At 48.1% G+C, this 21,224-nt stretch overlaps 1 protein-coding gene across 2 annotated transcripts in view; it reads right to left on the reverse strand.

The window, feature by feature from the left end:
* Window positions 1-456: 456 nt before the first annotated feature.
* CSGALNACT1 (chondroitin sulfate N-acetylgalactosaminyltransferase 1) overlaps window positions 457-21,224 on the reverse strand; it is a 326,446-nt gene continuing 305,678 nt past the window's right edge. For both annotated transcript variants that reach the window (XM_045779172.2, XM_045779171.2), the window contains exons 6-9: window positions 14,153-14,331; window positions 13,162-13,256; window positions 4,615-4,696; window positions 457-2,363 (exon numbers count right to left, since the gene is read on the reverse strand). In XM_045779172.2, coding sequence (XP_045635128.1) covers window positions 2,074-2,363; window positions 4,615-4,696; window positions 13,162-13,256; window positions 14,153-14,331 — 646 coding nt within the window. In that variant the 3' untranslated portion in view covers window positions 457-2,073. The remainder of the gene's footprint in view (window positions 2,364-4,614; window positions 4,697-13,161; window positions 13,257-14,152; window positions 14,332-21,224) is intronic.

Here is a 21,224-nt window from a genome sequence, read left to right on the forward strand (position 1 = left end):
GGCAAGAGAGGCCAGACGTGCCCTGAATCTCTAGTATCAACCCTTGGGTATGAAAAGATGAAACCCAGTTAGAAAGGGACCTTAGAAATCATTTCTCAATTTCTTCTAACTAAATAGGACAAGTAAAATGTATTAGCAGCCAGGTTGCTCCTTGTGGTTCTCTCCTTCTAGACCAGTGGTCCTCAAGCAGGGGGGTGGTTTTGTGCCCTCCCTCCAGGGGACATTTGGCAATGACTGGAGACGTTTGGTTGTCCACCTGGGTGAGAGATACTCAGGGACCCAGTGGGTGAAGGCCAGAGGTGCTGCTAAATAGCCTAGCGCACAGGACAGCCCCTCCCCCCACACACAACAAAGAACGGTCTAGCCCAAAATTTCTGTAGCAGGAACCCTGCTCTCTGCACATAAAGCAAAGTTTTCCCTAAACTAAAGACATGGCATTCTTGCTCCAAGAAGAAATCATATCCACAAATCACATTTTATTAGCTGTCCAATGCCACCTTTCCATTCATGTCCTGTGTTTTAATTAAATTTTATGAACTACTAGTACAAATCAATACAATGCTTTTTTTTTTTTTTTACACACCAACAGCTCGAATGTTCTTGAAGCCTTTAAACAATGAGTTGACTGGGCACACAGAAGGCAAGGACTCACAGATAATTAGCTCATGCATCTGGTGCTGGCTAATAAATAATTTTCACACGAATGTAGAAACTGCTCAATGTTAATTGTATTTTTTTTACATAGTTGGAAACTGTAATAAAATGCAATTTTCAGAAGCATCTTGGCGACTAAGTAGAACTGTTTCATTTAAAAAATAGTTACGTTACTTTCCCCTAGACTGGGGTGGGGGGACGTGTAGCAAAATCTTCCATCCCACTTGACCCTGGCAGATGGAGTGATCTTTCACAAGATACGTTTTCTGCGTTTCTTTTCATAAAAGCCAGCAGCCAGGAAGAGCACCCTGCTTTGAAAAAAGATAGTTTGGTTCACACGGTATACTTTGGTTTATTTAAACAGGTAAGAAAGTGGTCCCCGGTTCTCCTGAGGAGAAAATGTTTTCTCTGACTTTTGAATAAATCAAGATATTACCAGTCTGAATGAGTTTCCTTTTCTGTTAAGGTAAAAAGTGTATCTTTCCTTCCCTCCAGTGTTCAGTTGCTCCTCGTGGGAAATACTCTTCGGATAAAGTCTGATATATCAGTAGCCCCACACCATGACTTCCAGGTGACCAAAGGTCTGACATTCAGTGTCTGACGGGATCAGCAATTGGCGTGTCCTTGGATATGGGGCTCAATCGGAACTAAAAGTTCTCATAATACATCTACAAGTATTTTCTTAAAAGATATAAAAATGTATGCTAACTTATGCTCTCTTAGTAAGGCTTGCAAATTGGTAATTAAATAAGCAGAATATAACTCATAAGCAAAAAAAAAAGTGCATTTTTAAATAAAATTAAGAAGTGGGGATGGTTAAAACTATAATAAAAAAGATGAGCAGATTATTTTTGGTTAATCTTGGATGGAAATGACACAACAGTTTCTTTTTTTTCTTTTTGAGTCCATTTGGTTTTGCTTAATATACTCACAAGAATCGCCACGAGTGTGTCTCGGACTCTCACGAGCATTCCCAGGCACTAGCGCCCTCCCCACGTAATCATTCATATGGGGAGACATGTGCCTGCCTCTCACTCCAAAGAACTTTTTTATAAAACTGATCTTCATTTGTGACTATTTCAGTGAGCACAAAAGCTCTCACTTTGCTGTAAACACAATCAAAACCTCCACGCCATTGGGCTTATAACCTCACAATCAGACTGCCTTTGTCAGACACTGCGCGGGATGCATTTGGGCTAATTTTGCAGGCAAAGTGGGAGATTTTAATTCCTGTTGCGTCCAGCCAAATAGGCAGAGAGAAATCAGAGGCTCTCTCCCCTCCTCTCTTTTACTAATCAGTCAAATTCTTTTTTTTTTTCTTTTGCCCTTTAGGGAAATCTTTTCCTTGTCACCGTCACGTGTTCAGTAATCACAAAAGGGAAAAAACTAAAACGGCTCGCCAGATCTATCCCTGGGAGTTCATGTTTTTTTGCTGCTCGTCTTCTGTTTCTGTTTGCGAAGGTGAGCCTCTATCTCGTGCCTGAAGACCAGCATCCCCAGCTGCCCGTGGGAAGCCTCGTTCATGGCCTTGGACTGCATGCACATCTTGTACTGCTCGGGGGCCAGCTCGTCCACGCAGTGCTTCTCGTGCCAGAGGTGGAAGAGCCCCCGCACAGGTGTCCGCACCACGATGAGGTTGCTGTGCAGATACTTGCGATAGAGGTGCACGTCCTCTCCGCCCCAGCCTTTGATGTCCAAGTCAAAGCCACCTGTCGGGACAGAACACACCGCTGAACCAAGCCACACGGCCCCCACCCGATCTAGATTTGCTTTCCCAGTCTGCACCAGCACAGCACTTTGCATGGAGAAAAGAAGCACTTAGGGGAGACGTTTCACTGCCCCTGCGAATGAGGAGAGTGTCCCTCCGGGAAAGAGGATTCAGACATCCTGAACGGAGGACTTCACGGCAGTGACAGCCAGCACCAGCCCCCGAGATCACAGGACTGCAAAGAGCGTTCGTTCCCAGCACCTGCCTGCTTTCAGGAGCTAGCAGCAATGCCAAGGAATGGCCTGAGACCCGCAAGGAAAACTGCAGCTGCCCAACTTTCCTACTGGAAACCTTTGGATGTAAACTCTTGTTTCTGTTTGAATGTGGCCTCCTGTCATTCAAACAGAGTGAAGCAGGGGCTTGCCGCCTGAGAGAGTAACAGGCTCTCAGCATGAAAAAAATTACATCCCACAAAACAGTCTGCCTTTCATGGACTGAAATGGTCCCGAAAGCTGTGTGTCCACCCCAGGCTGGTGACTTGAGTCATGTTTAAGAGACTGGCCTCGCCGTGCTGAGGTTCTGCTCAGAAAATCTGGCTTCACTTCATAGTGGACTCCTTCAGAGTGAGTAATGGTCCCCTGAAGGCTCACCTTTGTAAACTGAGATGCCCACGTTTTTTCTTAACCTAAAGCCCACCATGAGCCAAACAGAAGCAGAGAAGACTTGCCCCTTTTTGTCATGTTCCTTTCTCACCTAGGAGATTGATTTAACTCCTACGAGAGACAGTGATGTCGTCCTCAACACCTGTCATCAAAGCCACCGTGTAGCCCGCAAGCTGCGCTGCTCTGAGCAAGGCCGTCCCTGAGCCCAGAAGGGGAGCTCATGCATGGGGAAAACTTCAGCCTGCCCATGGCTGGGCTCAGGATGCAAGTGATCTGTGGGACCTGCCCCCCAAGTTGGGCAGGTGTATGATATTGAGTCAGGGGTCTGGAATCTGAGTCTTGGTTCAGCCACTTCACCTCTCTTGGGTTGTTGTTTCTTTATCCCGAAATGAACTAGATGTCCTAACCAAATGAGAGTCCTGTAAGGGGCGGTGTTTGCTTAGCTGTAACTGATTTGTTATCATTGCTATTGTTATAAATTATTAAGTAGAAAGTGCAAAAGATGCCTACAAATAAATACAAGATAGCAAAGAATGACCGGTTCTGAGGTCACATCACTGGCTCACGGAGGAAGGGCACCCTCGCCAGCCTACCATTCCCACATGTTTCAACTGCAGCCATGCCCCATCTTTAGGAAAATCCAATTTATTATAAATTCAAATTTGATAAACATACACCACAAAATAATCTTTTCTCATACATAGAGCAAGGAAACACAGAGTTTCCTGAAATGGAAACCTGCTTTAGAGAGAAAGATGGGGGCAGGGAGACGGAAGTCTCCGTGCTCTGTGAGGGCAGCGCTGCCCTGACCCAAAGCCAGGGTCCACTCTGAGCCCGAGCCCACGATCAGTTTCTGGCTCGTTCATCCCTGCCCTGGTCATGTATGATCCATAATTCTGTTCTGTTTTGAGGCCCATCAGCAGGTGCCACTGTGGGAAGTGGGGTGGTATTTCCAAGGGGGACAGGAAATGCCCTGTTCTCATCCCGCATCCCTCACTCGCTGTGCGGTCCCTTTGCCCTTTGGTCTCTTCAGCTGCAACCTGTGGACCTTTCCTCTCGGTGCTCTGAGAACCCGTGTGTGTGTGTGTTGACTACACACTCCGTCAGAGCTTAAAGTAGTAAGTGGAATTTTCAATGGTTCTGCAGAGAGAAATTTGAATCTTTTCCGGTATGTGATTTTCCCAAATTCCCCATGTTGTCCTTCTTTTTCTTCAGTGGCTCCCGCTACTGTGGAGGCCCAGAATGTTCTGCGTGAGAGGGACCAGAGCCAGAGCTAGGTTGGAAGGGGGCACCGGGCAGGGTGGGGGAGGACTTGCTTCACAGCTGCCTTCCTGCCCCTGCCCTCAGATTGTGTGCCGCACTGGGGTGACCGAGACGGTCTGCTGGAGATCAGAGGGGCTCGTGCGTCCACACTCCCAAGCCTCGGCCCGGTCCAGCCTCCGAGTCCATGACAAGAGGATCGGCCTATTCTTAGGAAACGGCACCACCTTTGCCACGCGACTCCGGGAACCTGCCCCGCTCCCTCCTGGGCGGCTGACGGCCTCTGGGTGGCAGCAGAGGCGCGGACTTGCCGCCAGCCGGGCCACTCACCTATGTTGATGAAGTCTGACCGGTACTGACAGGTCATCCCAAATCCAAAGTCTCTCCAGAATCCAGTCTCCTTCTTTATGACCTGCAGGACGAGCACTGTCATTTGAGAGGCGAGGACAGAGTGGGGAAAGTAGAGAGTGTTCACACACTTGGTAAGCGCTGTTAAATAGGGCGCCCACCCCACCACCGACACAGAGCTGTCCGCACAACCTGTGTGGGAAACGCAGCTGGATCTGAGTCCTTTCAGACGGTTAGGAATACACTGGACTCACCAGTTCCAGAATGGGCCTTGTGATTTTTGGCACCTCTGTTTGGAATGTTTCTAGGGTGTAGGCATGAAAACACACACACACACACACACGAACCAGGAGAGCAAGTTTTTGAGCAGCGCCATGGAAAAGCCACCTACGTGTCTGGCCCGACACCAGTGCCAGAGAGAATTGGAGGCCTCGGCCCTTCACACAGGGCCGGGCAGGGAGCCAGCAAAGGGCTCAGGAAGTGAGAACAGGGAGAGAACAAGTCAGAATTCAGCTGCTCCGGCACAGGGCGCACACAGGACTCCCTTGGGGGCACAAAGAAAACCCGAGAAGGCCGTGTGCTCCTTGGGCTCTGCTAACTCTCACTTGCCGAGGTAAAGGGCACCGAGAGTCCAGGTTCTGAAGAAACACTGTCCATTCATCTTTAAGCTATTTTAAAACCAGACTGCTCCCAAAAGCATCTGCAGTGCTGCTGAGCTGCGGGGCTGCCGAGAGGCCATCCAAGCAGCGACCGCCTTCAAACAGCGAGACCTGGTCCTGCTCAGTCTCTTGCTCTGCAAGGAAATTTCCACGTATTTGCCAAAGCAGCAAGACTTTTAAAGACGTTTGTTTAATTTTTGGGCTGAGGTAATTCTGGGGCTTGTTTTGAGACCTTAATAGTTCGATTTCATTCTTGAGGTTAATATAGGTGCTTAGTGGAGAAAGTCCCCTCCCAGGGAAGGGAAAGGGAGGCCGAAGCAGGTCCCCATCCCCTGGGATTTCTGCCTCTTCTGCCTGCAAGGCCTGGCTCCCTTCGCGGCCCATCAGAGACAGTGTGTAGCAGGGGAGGGGCACCAGCGTCTCCTCCCAACTTGACCACTGGCTGGCTTTGCGGCCTCAGGCAAGTCCCTCACTTCTTTTAGCCTCTATTTTCTTTCTTATAAATGAGGAGGTCGAGGCACACCTGGATGGCTCAGCCGGTTAAGCATCTGACCCCTGATTTCAGCTCAGGTCATGATCTCAGGGTCCTGGGATTAAGCCCTGCGTGGGGCTCTGTGCTGGGCATGGAGCCTGCTTAAGATTCTCTCTCTCCCTCCACCCCCCCCCAAAATAAAAAAAAAAAAATAAGGGGCGCCTGGCTGGTTCAGTGGAGTAAGTGTCTGCCTTCAGCTCAGGTCATGATCCCAAAGTCCAGGGATGGGAACCTCACATCAGGCTCCCTGCTCAGAAGGGAGTTGGTTCTTCCTCTCCCCCTGCCCCTCCCCCTGCTTGTGCTTGCTCTCCCTCTCTTTCTCTCTCAAATAAGTAAGTAAAATCTTTTAAAAAGAAACAAATAAAATAAGTGAGGAGGTTGAGCTAAATCTCCACAAAGGTCTCTTCCAGCTCTACTATCCAAACATCTATCCTCACTGCTCTTCCGCCTTCCCCAAGTTTCAAGTTATCTCCACCACAGCCTCAATTATATTCCATATATGGCTCATGGAAGGACTGTGAACTTATAAATTCTTTTGCTCTGTAATCCCTGAAACCATCTCATCTTCACTACAACCTCCGCGTAGACGTTGCCTGCACCGAGTGAACACGCCCGCGTCAGGGCTGCTGACGGAAAATAAGGACCAAGAGAGGTTTGGTCGGTTTGCGTTGTCCCAGCAGATGTGCTCCAATTCTTCTTCGAACAAAGGCCTGTTATACGGTATCTCCCAAGTGACAGGCAATTTCATTAGTATCAACTGGTAAGATTTTGCAGGAAAGGAAAGTTTGGGAAAATCTCCACGGAGTCATTTTTTAAAACACAGTTTCTGTTTCATAGCAGGTACACGGTTTCTGTCGCAGCTAATGGCTTAATACGCTTTCTGCTGGCCAGGACGCAAACAGACAAGTCCTCTAAGCTTCTGGATAAGAATGGAGTCACAGAGAGGTGCCAGGAACCAAACTTCCGGCATTTGGCTGAAGTCTATACGGAATCTAAACAAGAACGCTCCAAACAGGAAGAACAATGGGCCAGGGCTTGGGAAGAAACACAAGAGGGCTTCCAGGAGGTGGCCGCCCACACCTGGGCTGTGGATGCAGTGCCCGGCAAGGCTGAGCAAGGTAAAGAGTGACCCTCACCTGGGGACAGCAGGACAGACACAAACTGATTTATGAGCTGGGGAACGCACTCTATAAACACTTATCAATGTCAGCTTTAAAGTTGGCAAGCCAGGAAAAGCCACTATCTAAAGTGCTCCTTGAGACTGAGCCCTGGGTGGAAACGGGTTCGATCACATCTGTGGCCTAGAACGTCAGGCCGAGAGGGAGTTCACTTCTGACAGGCCCTACCACCCACAGCTATGCCGAGTCACTGGCATCATACCCTCGACCAGCAGCCTCTCGGGGAATGAGCGCTCTCAAGCGTGCATCATATCACAGCACGTTCCAATCTAAAACCCTGCAGGGGCTTTAACTGCGTTCTCACTAATGCCACTGGAATAAAACCCAGAGAAAACCGCTAGCCTGTGAAGGTCCTATGTGACCCAACCCCTGCCTGCCTCGTCCATCTCATCCCCTCATACAGAATCGCCTTCCATTCTGTCCCTTGGACACACCAGGCTCCCAGGTCTCTAAGGCCGGACACTTACAGACCCCTGACCTGGGTCACCTTTTCCCTGCTCACCGCTGGGCTCTGCTCCAATGTCACTTGCCTAGAGCAGTCATCCTGACCCTCCCAGCCAGTGTCAGCACACACCCCCACCCCCGTCACCACCATGTCACTCTCCAACCTGTCAGCTGGTTTATTTTCTCTGTAACACTTAACGGCTCTCTGAAAATACCCTGCTGATGCATTTGTTCCTCTCTTTTCTGTCTTCACCTACCACCAGGGCCTTGGGCTCATTCACAGCCCCCAGATTACTGTGCAGCACACAGCAGATGCTCAATAAATGCTTCTCCAATGAGAAAACGAGGAGCACTCCTAGGGCAGAGAGGGCTCCATGCCAGTGGAAATAGACATGGTTCAAGCAGGGAATTCTTGAGTGGGTCAGCAAAGGCCTAGGAATTCCAGTGGGAAAACTCAGAATTGTATGGCTTTGGACAAACAGACAAATATGTTTTCACCTTCCTGGGCTCTAAGCAGAGGGCTCTCCTGCTTACAGCCTCCGCCCCAGGCCCGAGAAGCTCCACTGCTCTCTTCAAGCTTTGAAAAGATATACACCAATGATGTTTACTACAACAGAGGAGGAAGAAACCCTCAAATAAAGATCCTATGTTGAAAGAAAAACACCTTCTGTCCCAAATTTCAAGTGCTATCCTCACTTTAAAAAATGTCTCTCAAGGGCTGGCCTCCTCTCAACTCTCTGCAGCCCCCTTCTCTCCCCACCTTAGATCTCCGCAGAGCACTGCAGGGCATGAACACGGCACAAAGGACAGTTGTCAAGCCCGCTCTCCCACAGGAAGTTTCCAGACCCACAGCTCTGTGGGTGATTCACATGACGGGGGTGATTGTTTTCTACTGCGACCAGGGCACAAAGCCCAAATCAGCGTCTCTCCCCAGAGATGTGGGAAGGCGGCGCCCTGCAGCTGCGCGGGGAGCTGGAGGCAGTCAGCGCCTGTGGGTTTAATGGCGCTGACTTGGACAACTGCCCGCGAAGCAATCTGGGCCCTGAAATAAAATAAATAACAAATACTCAGGCAGAGTATTTCCTCTACATCAAAGACAGCCTCCCAAGCTCCGAGGTTGCGTTTGTCCAGGCTCACATTCACGGGTAACGCCAGGGGCACACCCCCCGCCCCCAACCCCGGGCAGCCCACAGGCCCCACGCTCACAGGGCATCCTGTCTGCTTTAATGCTCTTGACATTCTTAGGAATTCCTGAACCAGGGCCCTGCACTTTCACTGTGTCCTGGGCCACACCAACTCTGCAGCCAGTCCTGCCCGTGAGCAGCAGACACCCTGAGCTTCAGGGGCTTTGGCGGCTGGGTTGGGGTGCCCCCTGCCCCTGCCCTGTGCATTCCTTATTATCCGGGCCCGGAGGGAGGCTGCATGGGGTATGCACGTGCCTTATAGTGTGCAGGTAGAATGACTTGCCCAGGCTAACTCAGCCAGTTGGGGCTGAGCCCAGACCAACACCAGGATTGCGGGGACAATTTCCATTTCTTGAGCAATACATTATTCCAGAGGCACAGCTTTTGCAGAATTGTTCTAAGAATGGACTCAGAGGTCACCTCCTCCAAGATTTGTATTAACCCATGTTTCCCCACAAGTCTTCTTTTACTGGTGTCTGCTTAAAAAGAATAAAGTGTCTTCTGAAGCGTATCACGCTGGACAAGGAATCATCCAGGTTCCCTAGTCTAGGAATCTACACCTAAAGCTACACTCTATGCCCTTCTGGAAGCACTCTGAGGCCAAAGAACCCGGCCCTGCCACTCAGCATCCTCAGCCCCGTCCCCATCACACAGGGCAGGCCTTGAGTTCCCGACCCTCCCACTCGGCAATCCGAGCAAGTGACTTGTGCCTCTGAGCTTCAGGGTTTCGTCTGTGAAACAAGCAAGATCATGCCGCTTCACCCTACTGGCTATTCCACGAAGTACTGGGGGCACCGTGCTGGCCTCCGAGAGGCGGCAGTGCATCTGTTAGTGCTACTCTTGGTACTCAGCGAGTGCCTATTTCCCGAACATATCGAAGCAAAGTAAAAGGATGGACTGTGCCCCGTCAGCAAGCTTCAGACATTTAAACCGAAATGCAGATTAGTGGCAAAATACTTCTTGGAAGAGGGGAGACAGGCAGGGTGTAGAATCAGAGAAGGTGAGGATGGGAGTCAGTATACCACTTACACCCTGGACAGAGTAGCACAGAGTCACTGGACTTAATTGATGGGGGGGGGGGATGCAGAGCGGACTGAGCTGTCAGGCACCGAGGGCATCTCCTGGTGAGGAGAGAGCCCCGAGGGGGAAGCCAGCACACGGAGACTCGGGGTGGGTATGCTCGCCTGGTGGAGCTGCCAGCTGGGGCGTCTATGGAGGGGGACCATGCGCCAGGTGCTGGGGTTTGCAGCCATTTCCTCGGTCATCAGTTTCAAAGTCAGCGTGGGGAGCAGTTAATCCCAACAAGGCATCAAGACTGGCAGTGCTGTGCGGGAGCCGGTCCCACCCAGCTCACCAGGGCTGTGTAAGCCTCTGCCTGCCTCAGCAGTCAGTGACGTCACGGGGGGCCTCCACCAAGCCGCGGTGGGAGTACTGACGGCGTGGAAAATGGCCAACACGATGAATCAGGGCTTCTTCTCCCCCTCCTTTCAGACAGTGGGTTGCTACACATTTACCAGCACACCACTGGCTTCGGGCCGGAAAACATGATTTAAAATGGGATTAATCTGTGTTTTGGAAATGTATCTCTGGCAGAGGGTGAAGGAAAGACCGGATGATAGGGGAGGGAAAGGGTCTACAGACGGAGGAGGCGGGAGGCTCCAGCAGTGGCCCCAGCGTGAACAAGGCTTGAACCGGAAAAGTGGAATGTCTACAGTTAATAATTATTTAAATCGGAGTCATTCCTTTCTCTCTGAGCTGTTTCTCCACTAAAGCATCAGCAAGTTTTATCTCAGGCTTAGAAATCAAGAAATTAATTGTTAGCATAAAACCCCATGGTTTCACATACTTCTTATTATTAATGGTCTGCACTCAAAAGTAAAGTAGTCTGAATACACACACACACACATACACACACACACACACACACACCATGAATGTGGCTTCTGGCTTTAGTCTGAAGGCAAAGTGTTACCCAACAGCAGTGACCGGCATGGGGACTGACGAGGTCACGTTCTTGGGGCTGCTCCCACAGCTGTCCTGTGTTTGCATCCGTGAGTGCTTTTTGTCACGGCTGCATTCGGGGTCTGTGTTCTCCCCCACCTTGAGGCTGTTGTATTCCAGGGGTGGCTCTCAAGACTACCTACAGATCTCAGATCTTTCCCGACTGAGCCAAAATGAACCCTTGCTAGGAAGTCTCTCCTAACCTAACCATCCCTAACCATCTCTTTTTATTTTATACCTTCTCAGCACCTACACATTCTGTCTCCATTAAGTTAATTTTTGTAGCTTGATGTTCTCCTTTGGAATTTTTGTCAGATCATTTCCTTTATATTTCAGCCCTCATCTAGAGCCTACGCCAATCTGCTTCCACTGCACAAGGGTAAGGAAAACTGCTTTGGGCCTGAGTTCTGCTACTGGCTGGTTGTGTGAATCTAGGTCAAGTCTACAAAAACAAGACAGTAAAGTGACCTCCCCAGTCACTTCCGAGCATACGAAACTGTTTCAGTTTGTCTGACTTCTCCAGAATGTCCAGGCTAGTTCTCTGCAGGCAGCAAGAGCTCCAGAAATGGCTCATTCAAAAACAAATATAATCAACACTTTCCTTTCGTGGATGGAGAAGCCCCTGTGTCTCAGAGACAACTGCTGTGTTTCTCTGGACCGAATCATCAGTGAACACCGAACCTTAACGCAGCCGATCTGCTCTACGAAAGCTCTAAGGTCACTGGGAAGTAAATGTCCCCAGTTGCAGGATAATTCTGAGGCTCTAGTTACGGACACAGCGATCTGAGTTCTGCTTCTGCCCGACCATTAATTCTGGGGATGTGAGAAACTGGCTTAACTGTATCACAGCTCTAGCTTCCCTTCACACCTGCTTCTCTGCAGGAACGGTAATAAAGGGATAAGACTTACAGTGTGAAATGAAAAGAATTCCTTGCAAGCAAATAAGAGCTTTATGAGTTTGAAGTTGAAACATTAATCACATTTGATGTCAAATGTAAAGAAGTACTTTACTTAAAACCAAAAGAATTTATATTCTGATTGGTTGAAAGAAAATAAACCCTGTATCCCATTTCCCCTCAAGCCCTGCTGGAAGCTTAGAACTCATGGAAAGGAAAGAAGAAGGTTTGTGTCTCAACAGAAGCGATATCAGATAAAAGCTGATTCTTGGGGAATGAAAAACTCCTACTGTTGACATATACAGCACACATACACATACGGTTACACAAACAGATAGTCAGTGTATCTGTGATACCGGAATTTCACTGGGGGAAGAAAGAACTCTATTATTACCACACCAGGCAGCATGGGCCCAAAGCGAAACCAGGCTGGGATGGGTGAGGAGCGAACGTCATCCAGCCTCAGGGAACCCAAGCTGAGACCTTCTGGAAAAGATCACTGTATCAGCTGCCAGAGGTTTACTGAAGGATGGGGCTAGAGAGAACAGGTTTTGCTACTTCTGGAAGCTTAAAGACAGAATCAGTCCTCCAAAAGAATGTCAAAGAACACATGTTTTCAGTGGAAATCAATTTACTCTCCCATTGCAAAGAAGCATGAGAGACTTGGTTCCTTCCCATCTTCACGTTCACACGGCAGATTTCCGTTCTCCACCGTTAGATGTACTTACTGGGAAGAGGCACGGCTTTGCCTCAAGAGGAGACAGAGACACTCAAGGTGCTGAAGAACAGACAGCCCAAGGTCTGCTGTCTCCAGGTAGCCTGAGCTGGAATGCAGCTTAGACACACCCAGCTGATCTCCCTGCAGGAAGAGGTCACAGTCCCAAGCTGGGGTTGACAACAATGGGGAATTTCATCTCAGAAGAGTATGCCTACGTGTGTCACAGCGACCCTCTCCTGGCTTTACGTCACCCTCCTGTTGCCCAAGCTGTTCTCTGTTAAATGGGCTCACTGCCACGGCCGCCGCCACCGCCACCTCCAAGCCCACTCAGCGTACAGAGATCCTTGGTGGCTGTGTGGTCTCACTCTCCATGACCTGTGCAGCCAGGATGGTAGCAGAGCCCCTCCAGCGTTCCTTCAAGAGACAGCTTGCTGGTGCCCATGCCTCAGAGGGACTGGGATATGTGGGGATGGCAGCGTGATGGGACAGGCACTGGATCTGCTCCTTGTTCTGCCACTGACTCCTTCACCATGTGACCTGGGGTGAGCCACCCCTTTCTGGCTTCTGTCTGCCATCTCTCACCTTTCTTATCTGGGAGTGCTTGTAATAACAAAGCGAAAATGTGCTGCATCCATAAGGCAATATTCCTAGTTTCCAAAAACCATCTAAGAAAACTATGAAGGTGTGAAATTACCTTTCTGTAAGGTACTGTTCCTATTTATTTTCCACTTTTAAATATTGCAAGCACTTCTAATGAACAAGATGCAGGGAGCAAAGGCCAGAACATCTGCCAAACTTAAAAATTACTATGGGAATCAATCCACAGATTTCCACTCACCTTTACTCATGGTCAGGTGCCCCTGGTAATGAAAGACATGAAACAGCCTCACAGAGACACCTGCGGGGTAATTACTCACCAGCTGCTGTTCTAAGGGAGGCACTGCGTCGTGATGGCCGTATATTATGCCAGGATTGTACTGACTGAAAAGGACCGGATAAAATACCTTCTTCCCTGCAAACCAGAAAACAAACATTCACTTAAAGCAACAGACAAAACTATTAGGCTGGTTCGCTTATAGTCACGGAAATATCCCAAGTGTTTGCATCCACTTTTTCTTTTCTTATCACTCAACCCTCAAACAGATCTTGGAAGTTCTGCACACCTAGACCAGATAGACAGACTCTAATACCTCTGACCTCCTAGCACAGACATGGTGCTCAAAATACTGACCGTCAGTGGCTCTGGCACTGAGTGTCCCCCAACAGGGGTAGGGTGAGAGACAGTTCTGGTGCCCCTCCCCCCGCAGACATTAACCCTTTAACTGCTGGCTTGTGGGGAGTCCGAAGGTGGCCAGAGGGGCCAGGGTGACTTCAGGCAGCAGGAGTAGATCCAGGGACCCCAGGGTACTTGCTCTTGACTGGCTTACACGGAAGAGCTTCAATTTTAACAGTAGTTATCAGCTGGATATCAGCCTTAGTTCGAGTCAAACTCTATGAAAATCATTTTCCTGTTGTGGGTTCTTTCTGCTCTGAGCCCTTTCTCCCTCAGTACACGCCCGCAGCCACTCCTTTCCCTTTACTTTCAGACAGCTTCCCAGCCCCTGTCCTCCCACCACACTTTCTCCCGTGGATGTTCACTAGGGCCGGCCTCCCAGCTGCAAATGGAAAAGGGGTTAGAGACTCGAGCTTAGGACAAAGAATCCCACAATTACGTGGCTGACAGGCCCACACTGACATCAAAGGAAAAATCAAACCAGAGAATTTTCCTTTTCTTTGTCACTGGGGTAAAATCGGGCCAGTGCAGAAGCAGGACATCAGAGGGAACTGTGAAGGAGTGAGTGTGAGTGTGACCGAGCTTAACACCTCCATGGGGGAGAGAAAGCAAGAGCCGACTCCAGAGACCCTGACCTGGCTGTGTATTCAGCCTGCACGTATTGAGGAATTCGGAGGTGAAGTAGATGTCGACGTCACAGAAAAAGAGAAGGACGTTGCTTCCTTTCCAGAAGCGGGCTCCAACATCAAGTCCCTTTCCCCGAGAAAACTCTCCGTTCAGCTGGATGAAGGTAAAGTTCCTGAAGTTGGCAGCTCTAAAAGGGAAGACCAGATACAGTCACTCATGAGCTCATGCACCCAGGCGGAGAAAATCCCCTGGAAAACAGAGGACCAGGACCCATCCACATCTTGCCACGTAGCTTTTCTAACCATGAGGGCACTGAGACTACCAGGAAGGTATAGAATGACCCAGACTCACTGGCAGCTCGCTGAGATTAAAGGTACCAGGAACACTCAGTGAAGTTTTAACACCAACTTATTTCTTCTTTCTCTAGCAATTTCCCCATAGTGAAAACTTTACTGTTACAGCTAATGGATATTCTCTAATGGATAGAGAAACTTGAACCCGTGGAGACTAGGTGAACAGAACCCAGGACAACCTCCACGCCTCCCGAGCCACCTGAATGAAACCACTGGGCCAAAGAAATAAAATCACACTGGAATGGCCCCACCTATTGTCTTGTCATCTGTATGTGACTCAAGACCAGGCATGACGGTCTTGATGTATGTCTATCCCCAGATTTAAACCTGGACTCCTTCCCCACCTTCAGATAAAGCAAGAGAGCACAGCAGGAAAAGTGACGGACTTGGATTCAGGTCACTAAGGCTGTCCCAGGCCTGACTCTCCTACAGATTAACTCTGTGATCTAGGTCAGCCCATTAATACCCTGGAAGCTCAGCGGCCTCACCTGCAAAATGGGAATAATAACACCTTAACTACCTCCCCACAGAGTTATTAGTTAGATCAACCCTGCCAAGAGCATAAAGCAGTACGTAAGCACCAGCTCTCGCCGTCCTCAGCCCGGGCAAGGATCCCCAGGCCTGTGGTGGTAAAGCCAAGCAAGACATTTCTTCATTGGGCTCTCCTTTCCCAGGGACTGCAGAAACTTCTGAAATGGGGCTTGTTGTCTTGAGCAGAAGTTACAGGAATTCACGTTGTACCTACAGGTATAGGGATTGTCTTTGGCCAGACAGAACTAGAGAAGGACTCTGAGTCCTAGTCCAGCTCCTAACCCTGCCTGTGCAGCAGGGGGCCTGGCCTTTGGCAAATCGCCCTTTACCCGCTCATGCCACCCATAATGGTTCCTCTGCTCCCACAGCCTCGGTTCTCCCCTCCACCTACTCCCCATTCCTGCCTCTCTAATCTTGATGTATTCAAAACAAGTATAAAAACCCATTTCCATTTCAAAGTTTGTATTCCAAGCAACTCTCTTGGGTGAAGGTCAACACGAGAACAGAGTCAGAAACTTTTCAAATGCGAAGTTGTGCTTATACTCGGTCATTTAATGAGTGGAGAGGAACTAGTCCCGCTCCCCCTTCCTTGACCTAACAGCTTCTTTCAAATCTGGGACTGAGCTGGGTTTTTTATCCTGGGAATCTGTGGGCCCAATCTTGTCTGAGTCCAGTGCCAGATTTAGATCACGGCAGGAGGCCTGGTGACTGGAAGAGCACTGGTGTCTGAGTCAGCAAACCTGGATCCAGGGCCTAGAGCCACCCCCACCCCCATTAGGTGCTCGACAGCTGTCTGAAGAAACGTGTCACTAGACGAACAGCTCTAATCCCAGCTCTGCCTCTCACCTATTTGGGGAAAGTCATTTCACTTCTCTTGTCTCAGGTTCCTCACTGCAAATCTGCTGGAGGCCGAAGGGCCCTTTCCACTCTCAAATTCTGTTTTTCTGGGATTCTGCATTCAGTTCAGCCCAGTTCTGCACGTGGTGGGATTCTCCTCCTTTTGCCTTCTCCAGGGAGGTGGTCCCAGGTGGTATTTTCTGTGAATAGCACTGAAGTCATGCTCCAGAGCCTCCTCAGTGCTTGGCCTGGCCCTGGTGAGGATGGGGCCACCTCCCTGTTGCAAAGGTGCACATGCAAGTGGGGAGCGGCCCCTGCAGTCGTGTTCACATCTCCTGGAGGCTTCCACAGTCCCTCCCCTGCAAGTCAGGCTCACCCCATTTCTCCCTGCCCTGTTTGGGCAGTTTTCAGGCAAGTGTCACCCTTGTGAGGCACCTGGATTTCCCCGCTTCATCTAAGGTCTCACAGGACTTAGCCACATCCTGGGGCTCATCTTTTCCTGACAGCTAGTAGTGGGTCTCTTTCCTGATTTGTCTCAAGGCTCATACTCTTGGGGCCCTCCCAGAATGCAGGGGTATCTGTTAGCTAACTGGCAGAGCAGGAAGGCCTTCCTTCTTCAGGCTGTATCTGACCCATAATTCAGGTACCTCCTCCAAGAGGTTTTCCAGGCTCTATCATTAGACAGTTGAAATATAAAAAACGCTTTCTATTTGAACAACAGCAAGCAACTTTCACCAAGGGAAGAGGAATGCAGTTCCTGAATATGCTGTGTTAAAGGAACTGCCCAGTTTTCCTCCTGGAACAGCCTACGGTCCTTTGTGTATATATATCAAATTTTTACAAAAGTTAAGTCATATTGAATACTTAAGAACACGAGGCAGCCCTAGAAACTGAGGTAACAGCATTAAAGATATGACAAGACTGTAGGTGACTGACCGTTTCATGAATGGTAGAGAGACAGCTGAGTACTACAAATTTAGAGGGCAGACTGGTAATCTGATATGTAAGTTATTCTAGTTCCCCAAATGCTGGCTGGAGTTGCTCTGCTGCAGGGGAGGGCAGGGGGAGGAAGGAAAAGGGGGGGCTGGGCTTGTCTCTCACTCAGAGCCACCAGGAAAAGGAGTGAGGAGAACACTGTGCCTAGTGTTTGAGATGACCTCAATTTGGAAGAACTTTTAAAAAAGTCTTAAAACATCCACTTCTAGGCTTCACTGTGTTGCCTCTAGAGAATGCGAGTTCAGGAAAATGGATGCGGTGGGACCCTCCCTATGGCCCTATTGTAAAAGGCAATGTGCTTCCTTCCTCTTCAGTCAAGCTCTCTACAAGGATGAGACGGTCACGCTCTATCCGTGGTGCTACCCAGTCTGAATGTGCACCTCCGGCCCCTCCCTGGGCGCCCACAGGCCGTGCAGAAAGCTGCGGCGGTGGCACTCAGCTCTGTCCATGCACTGTCTGCACAGCAGCCCCACTGCCCATGGGGGCCCACACTCACATGGCACCAGTGGCCTCCGCTTCCCCACCCCCTCGCCCCCTCGAAGAACCCTGCCCCAGCCAGCTCATCCACCACGACCAACGCTGGCCAGCAGGAGACCAGCGCTGTTACTGCTGGCCCCCCAGCATACATGGGTGATGGCTCTGTGCCGAAGGCCTGAGTCAGGGAGCTGGATGTGAGTGTACACAGAGGCAGGGTGGGGACGGAGTCATGGCTGGCCTGGGAGGCACCATCAGCCGGTCATGGTGTTGGAGAAGGCCCAGGGCTAACTTTGTCATCCATGTGTGGCTCCCAGGGTGGCTGCCGGGTCATTGTGCTCAGCGGTGAGTCTGTCTGCAGATAGATGCTAGTACTGTCCTCCCTCCTGACCACTCAACCCAAGCACTTCTGATAACAGACCAGTATCTGGAGGAGCCCCGTGCTCTCCTCTCTGCTGTCAGGAAGGGCCTTGGATAATTAACAAGTATTTCCTACTGAGAAAGAAGCTGAGCTGGAAACACCAGAAAAAGACTTGGAACAATTTTACTTTCTCTCTCTTCCAGAACAGAGAGATGAATGCACTGTCAAACATCGGGGCCTGGCAGTAGACACCCTCCTCTCATCTTGAACTCATCAGCACCAGCTCTGGAGCACTGGGCACAACAGGATGAAGAGACTGGCTCCCATAAGATCGCCAGGAGCCTCCCTCAACATGTCCCAGAGCTTCACTCAGAAAGCCGCTTGCTCTTGGGCAGGGGGACTCACTCACTAGGCCGGAGCAGCCCTACTCCACAGGGTACAAAACAGCAGAGGAAGAGGCAGTGAGGCCATGCAAAAGCAAGGACACATTTCAACGCAGAACCCTGATTTGCCCCAAGGGGGTCTAGCGGTGGGTTTGGGAATGTGCACAACACAGCCATGAGGTTGTGCGAACTGCAGACCACAGAGGTGCACAGGCAAGGACCCTGTTTTGTCTTCTGTCCATGACCCCCCACTGCACAGTGACCATCCAGAAGGTGCCCGAGGATGGTGTGCCATGGCTGGGGACTCCTGCCTCTGCACCAGAGTCCCTTCCTGCAATATTCTGTCTCTGGCCACTCCAGTGAAAACCCCACTCAGCCTTCACGGCCTGAATCAAGTGTCACCACGTCTTGTGCCTTGCTGCAAACTGAAGTGGCCTCGTGTTGGGCTCCCACGCACTTTGCCCAGCCCTCCCTCTGTCCTCCTGTGCCTTTGCCTGTACAGACACGTACTTGATGACCCAGCAGGCTGTAAATCCCAGGTGGGCTGGGATTGCCCCCCTTTTCTTTAATCTTCAGCTTATCTGGCACTATGCAGTGACACACACAGGGATACAGTGGATGATCAAAAAGCATCGGAGCAATCGAGGGGCAAATCCACAGGAAAGGCTGAGGTGTACATCAGACCTTCACTTTTGGGGGGCCCTGCCCGGGATTCTGCCTTCCTCCCTCAGGTGGGTACTGGGGAACCCCCTACACATCATCAGGAAGAGTCTCCGACCAACAGATTCCTAAGGACAGACACAAACCCACACTTTTAGAAAGATGACAAGTATGAAATAACAGAAAAAATGCAAGCTGAGAAAAAAGAGATACAATTTGGTTTGAAATATTCAATTTATCCATAGAAAGAAATGTAACATTTAGTGGCATGCCTAAAGTAATGGCCTGGTAAGGAAAATGGGCCCTTTTCATGGCGGAATGAGGGCACTACATTCCATACTATATAATTTCCTACTATGACTCCAGACTATGTAGTTCCAAAAGGCCCCATGATTACTCACTATTCTTCTTTTTCTTTTCTTCTTGCATTGTGTTATTGACTGATGAAACTCTCAAGTTTCTCATTCAATTCCCCTCTTTTATATAATAAGGCTGGTGCACAGGGACTCCTCCAAGTTATATACAATTATTCTGCTAGAGGATATAATGACCTCAGAAAGCTACTGTTTCTACTGGAGATTTAATTTCTCTAATTGACTTGCATTTCCCAGAATTGCTGGATTGAAAATGATAAAAGATCTTGTTGTCTAATGTGATTTATTCTCATACAGACTTCTTTCCACAATTACAAGGAAATTCCCTTAATGTGGCACTTCCCACAATAACCCTTCATTTTAAAAAAATACTTTAAAAATTTACATAAAAACCCATATTATAAACAATGTATAATTTAAAATTTTAAATCTAACAGCTCTAAATATTGAAATTGCTTATGAGTTCTACTTACTGAAAACACTTGAATATGGTCAAGAATTTAAAATTAAAGAAAATATCAGGCAGCTTTTCACAGTAGGCACCTTAAACAATTTAGAATTTTCTAGATTCTGAGCTTACACAAGCCAGCTTATACAAGTCTGTTTCAGCAAGTTTCTTTTGAAATGATAAACAAAATGGACAAAACTTTAGCTAGATTACCTAAGACAGATTTAAGAGATATTACTCAAATTCATAAAATTATAAACGAAAGAGGAGACATTACAACTAATACGACAGAAATACAAAATCTCATGAGATTACTATGAACAATTATATGCCAACAAATTAGATAACTTAGAAGAAATGGATAAATTCCTAAAAACATACAGCTTACCAAGACTGAATCATAAAGTAATAGAAAATCTAAAGAGACCAATAATGAGCAAGGACATTGGATCCATAATCAAACATCTCCCACAAATAAAAGCTTCAGGACCAGGTACCTTCATGAGTGAATTCTACCAAACACCTAAAGATGAAATTAATACCAATCCCTCTCAAACTCTTCCAAACTATTGAAGAGGAAGGAATAGTTCTAAACTCATTTTACAAGGCCAGCATTACTCCAATACTGAAGCCAGATAAGGACACTACAAGAAAAGAAAATTACGGGCCAATCTCACTGATGAACACAGGTGCAAACATCCTCAACAAAATATTGGCAAACCAAATTCAATACATTAAAAGGAGCATATACCATGAGCAGGTGGGATTCATCCCTGGGATGCAAGGATGGTTCAACACCTGCAAATTAATAAACATGACATACCACATTAACAGAATGATGAAAATCATATGATCATTTCAAAAGATACAGAAAAAACATCTGACAAAATTTAATATCCTTTCATGATAAAAACCCTTAACAAATCGGTATAGAAGGAATGTACCTCAACATAATTAAGGCCATATATGACAAAATCAGAAAGAAAGAAGTGAAGTTATCTCTGTCTGTGAATGGCATGATCTTATATAAAACCTTAAAGACTTCACCAAAAATCTGTTAGAACTAATAAATGAATTCACTGAAGTTTCAGAGTATAAAATAAATATAAAATCAGTTGTGTTTCTATATACAATGAAAGAGAAATTAATAAAGTAATCCCATTTACAGTAGCATCAAAAACAACAAAATAAAAAGTAGTGAATTACTGACCCATGCTACAGTGTGGACGAACCTTGAAATCATCATTGTAAATTAAGAAGCCAGACACATAAGGTCATAGATTATATGATTCCACTTACCTGAAATATCCAGAATAATGTAAATCCCCATTTCTTTCAAATGCTTTTTCTGTATGTATAGAGAAGGTCATGCAGTTTTGTGTATTACATTGATTGATTCTTGTATGTTGAGGCAACCCTGCATTCCTAGGATAAGTTTCACGTAGTCATGGTGTAAAATTCTTTTTATATGTTGCTGGATACAGTTTGCTAGTATTTCGTCAAGGATTTATGCATCTGTATGTATAAGGTATATTGGTCTGTAATTTTCTTTTCTTAGTCTTTACCTGGTTAAGGTATCAGGATAACACTGCCCTCATAGAATGAGTCGGGAAGTATTCTTTCCTCTTGTAAATTTTGAAAGTTTGTGAAATACTGGTATTAA

This window comes from Ursus americanus, chromosome 27 (assembly GCF_024610735.1).
Source record: "Ursus americanus isolate L20-20 chromosome 27, mUrsAme1.1.p, whole genome shotgun sequence".
NCBI lineage: Eukaryota > Metazoa > Chordata > Mammalia > Carnivora > Ursidae > Ursus > Ursus americanus.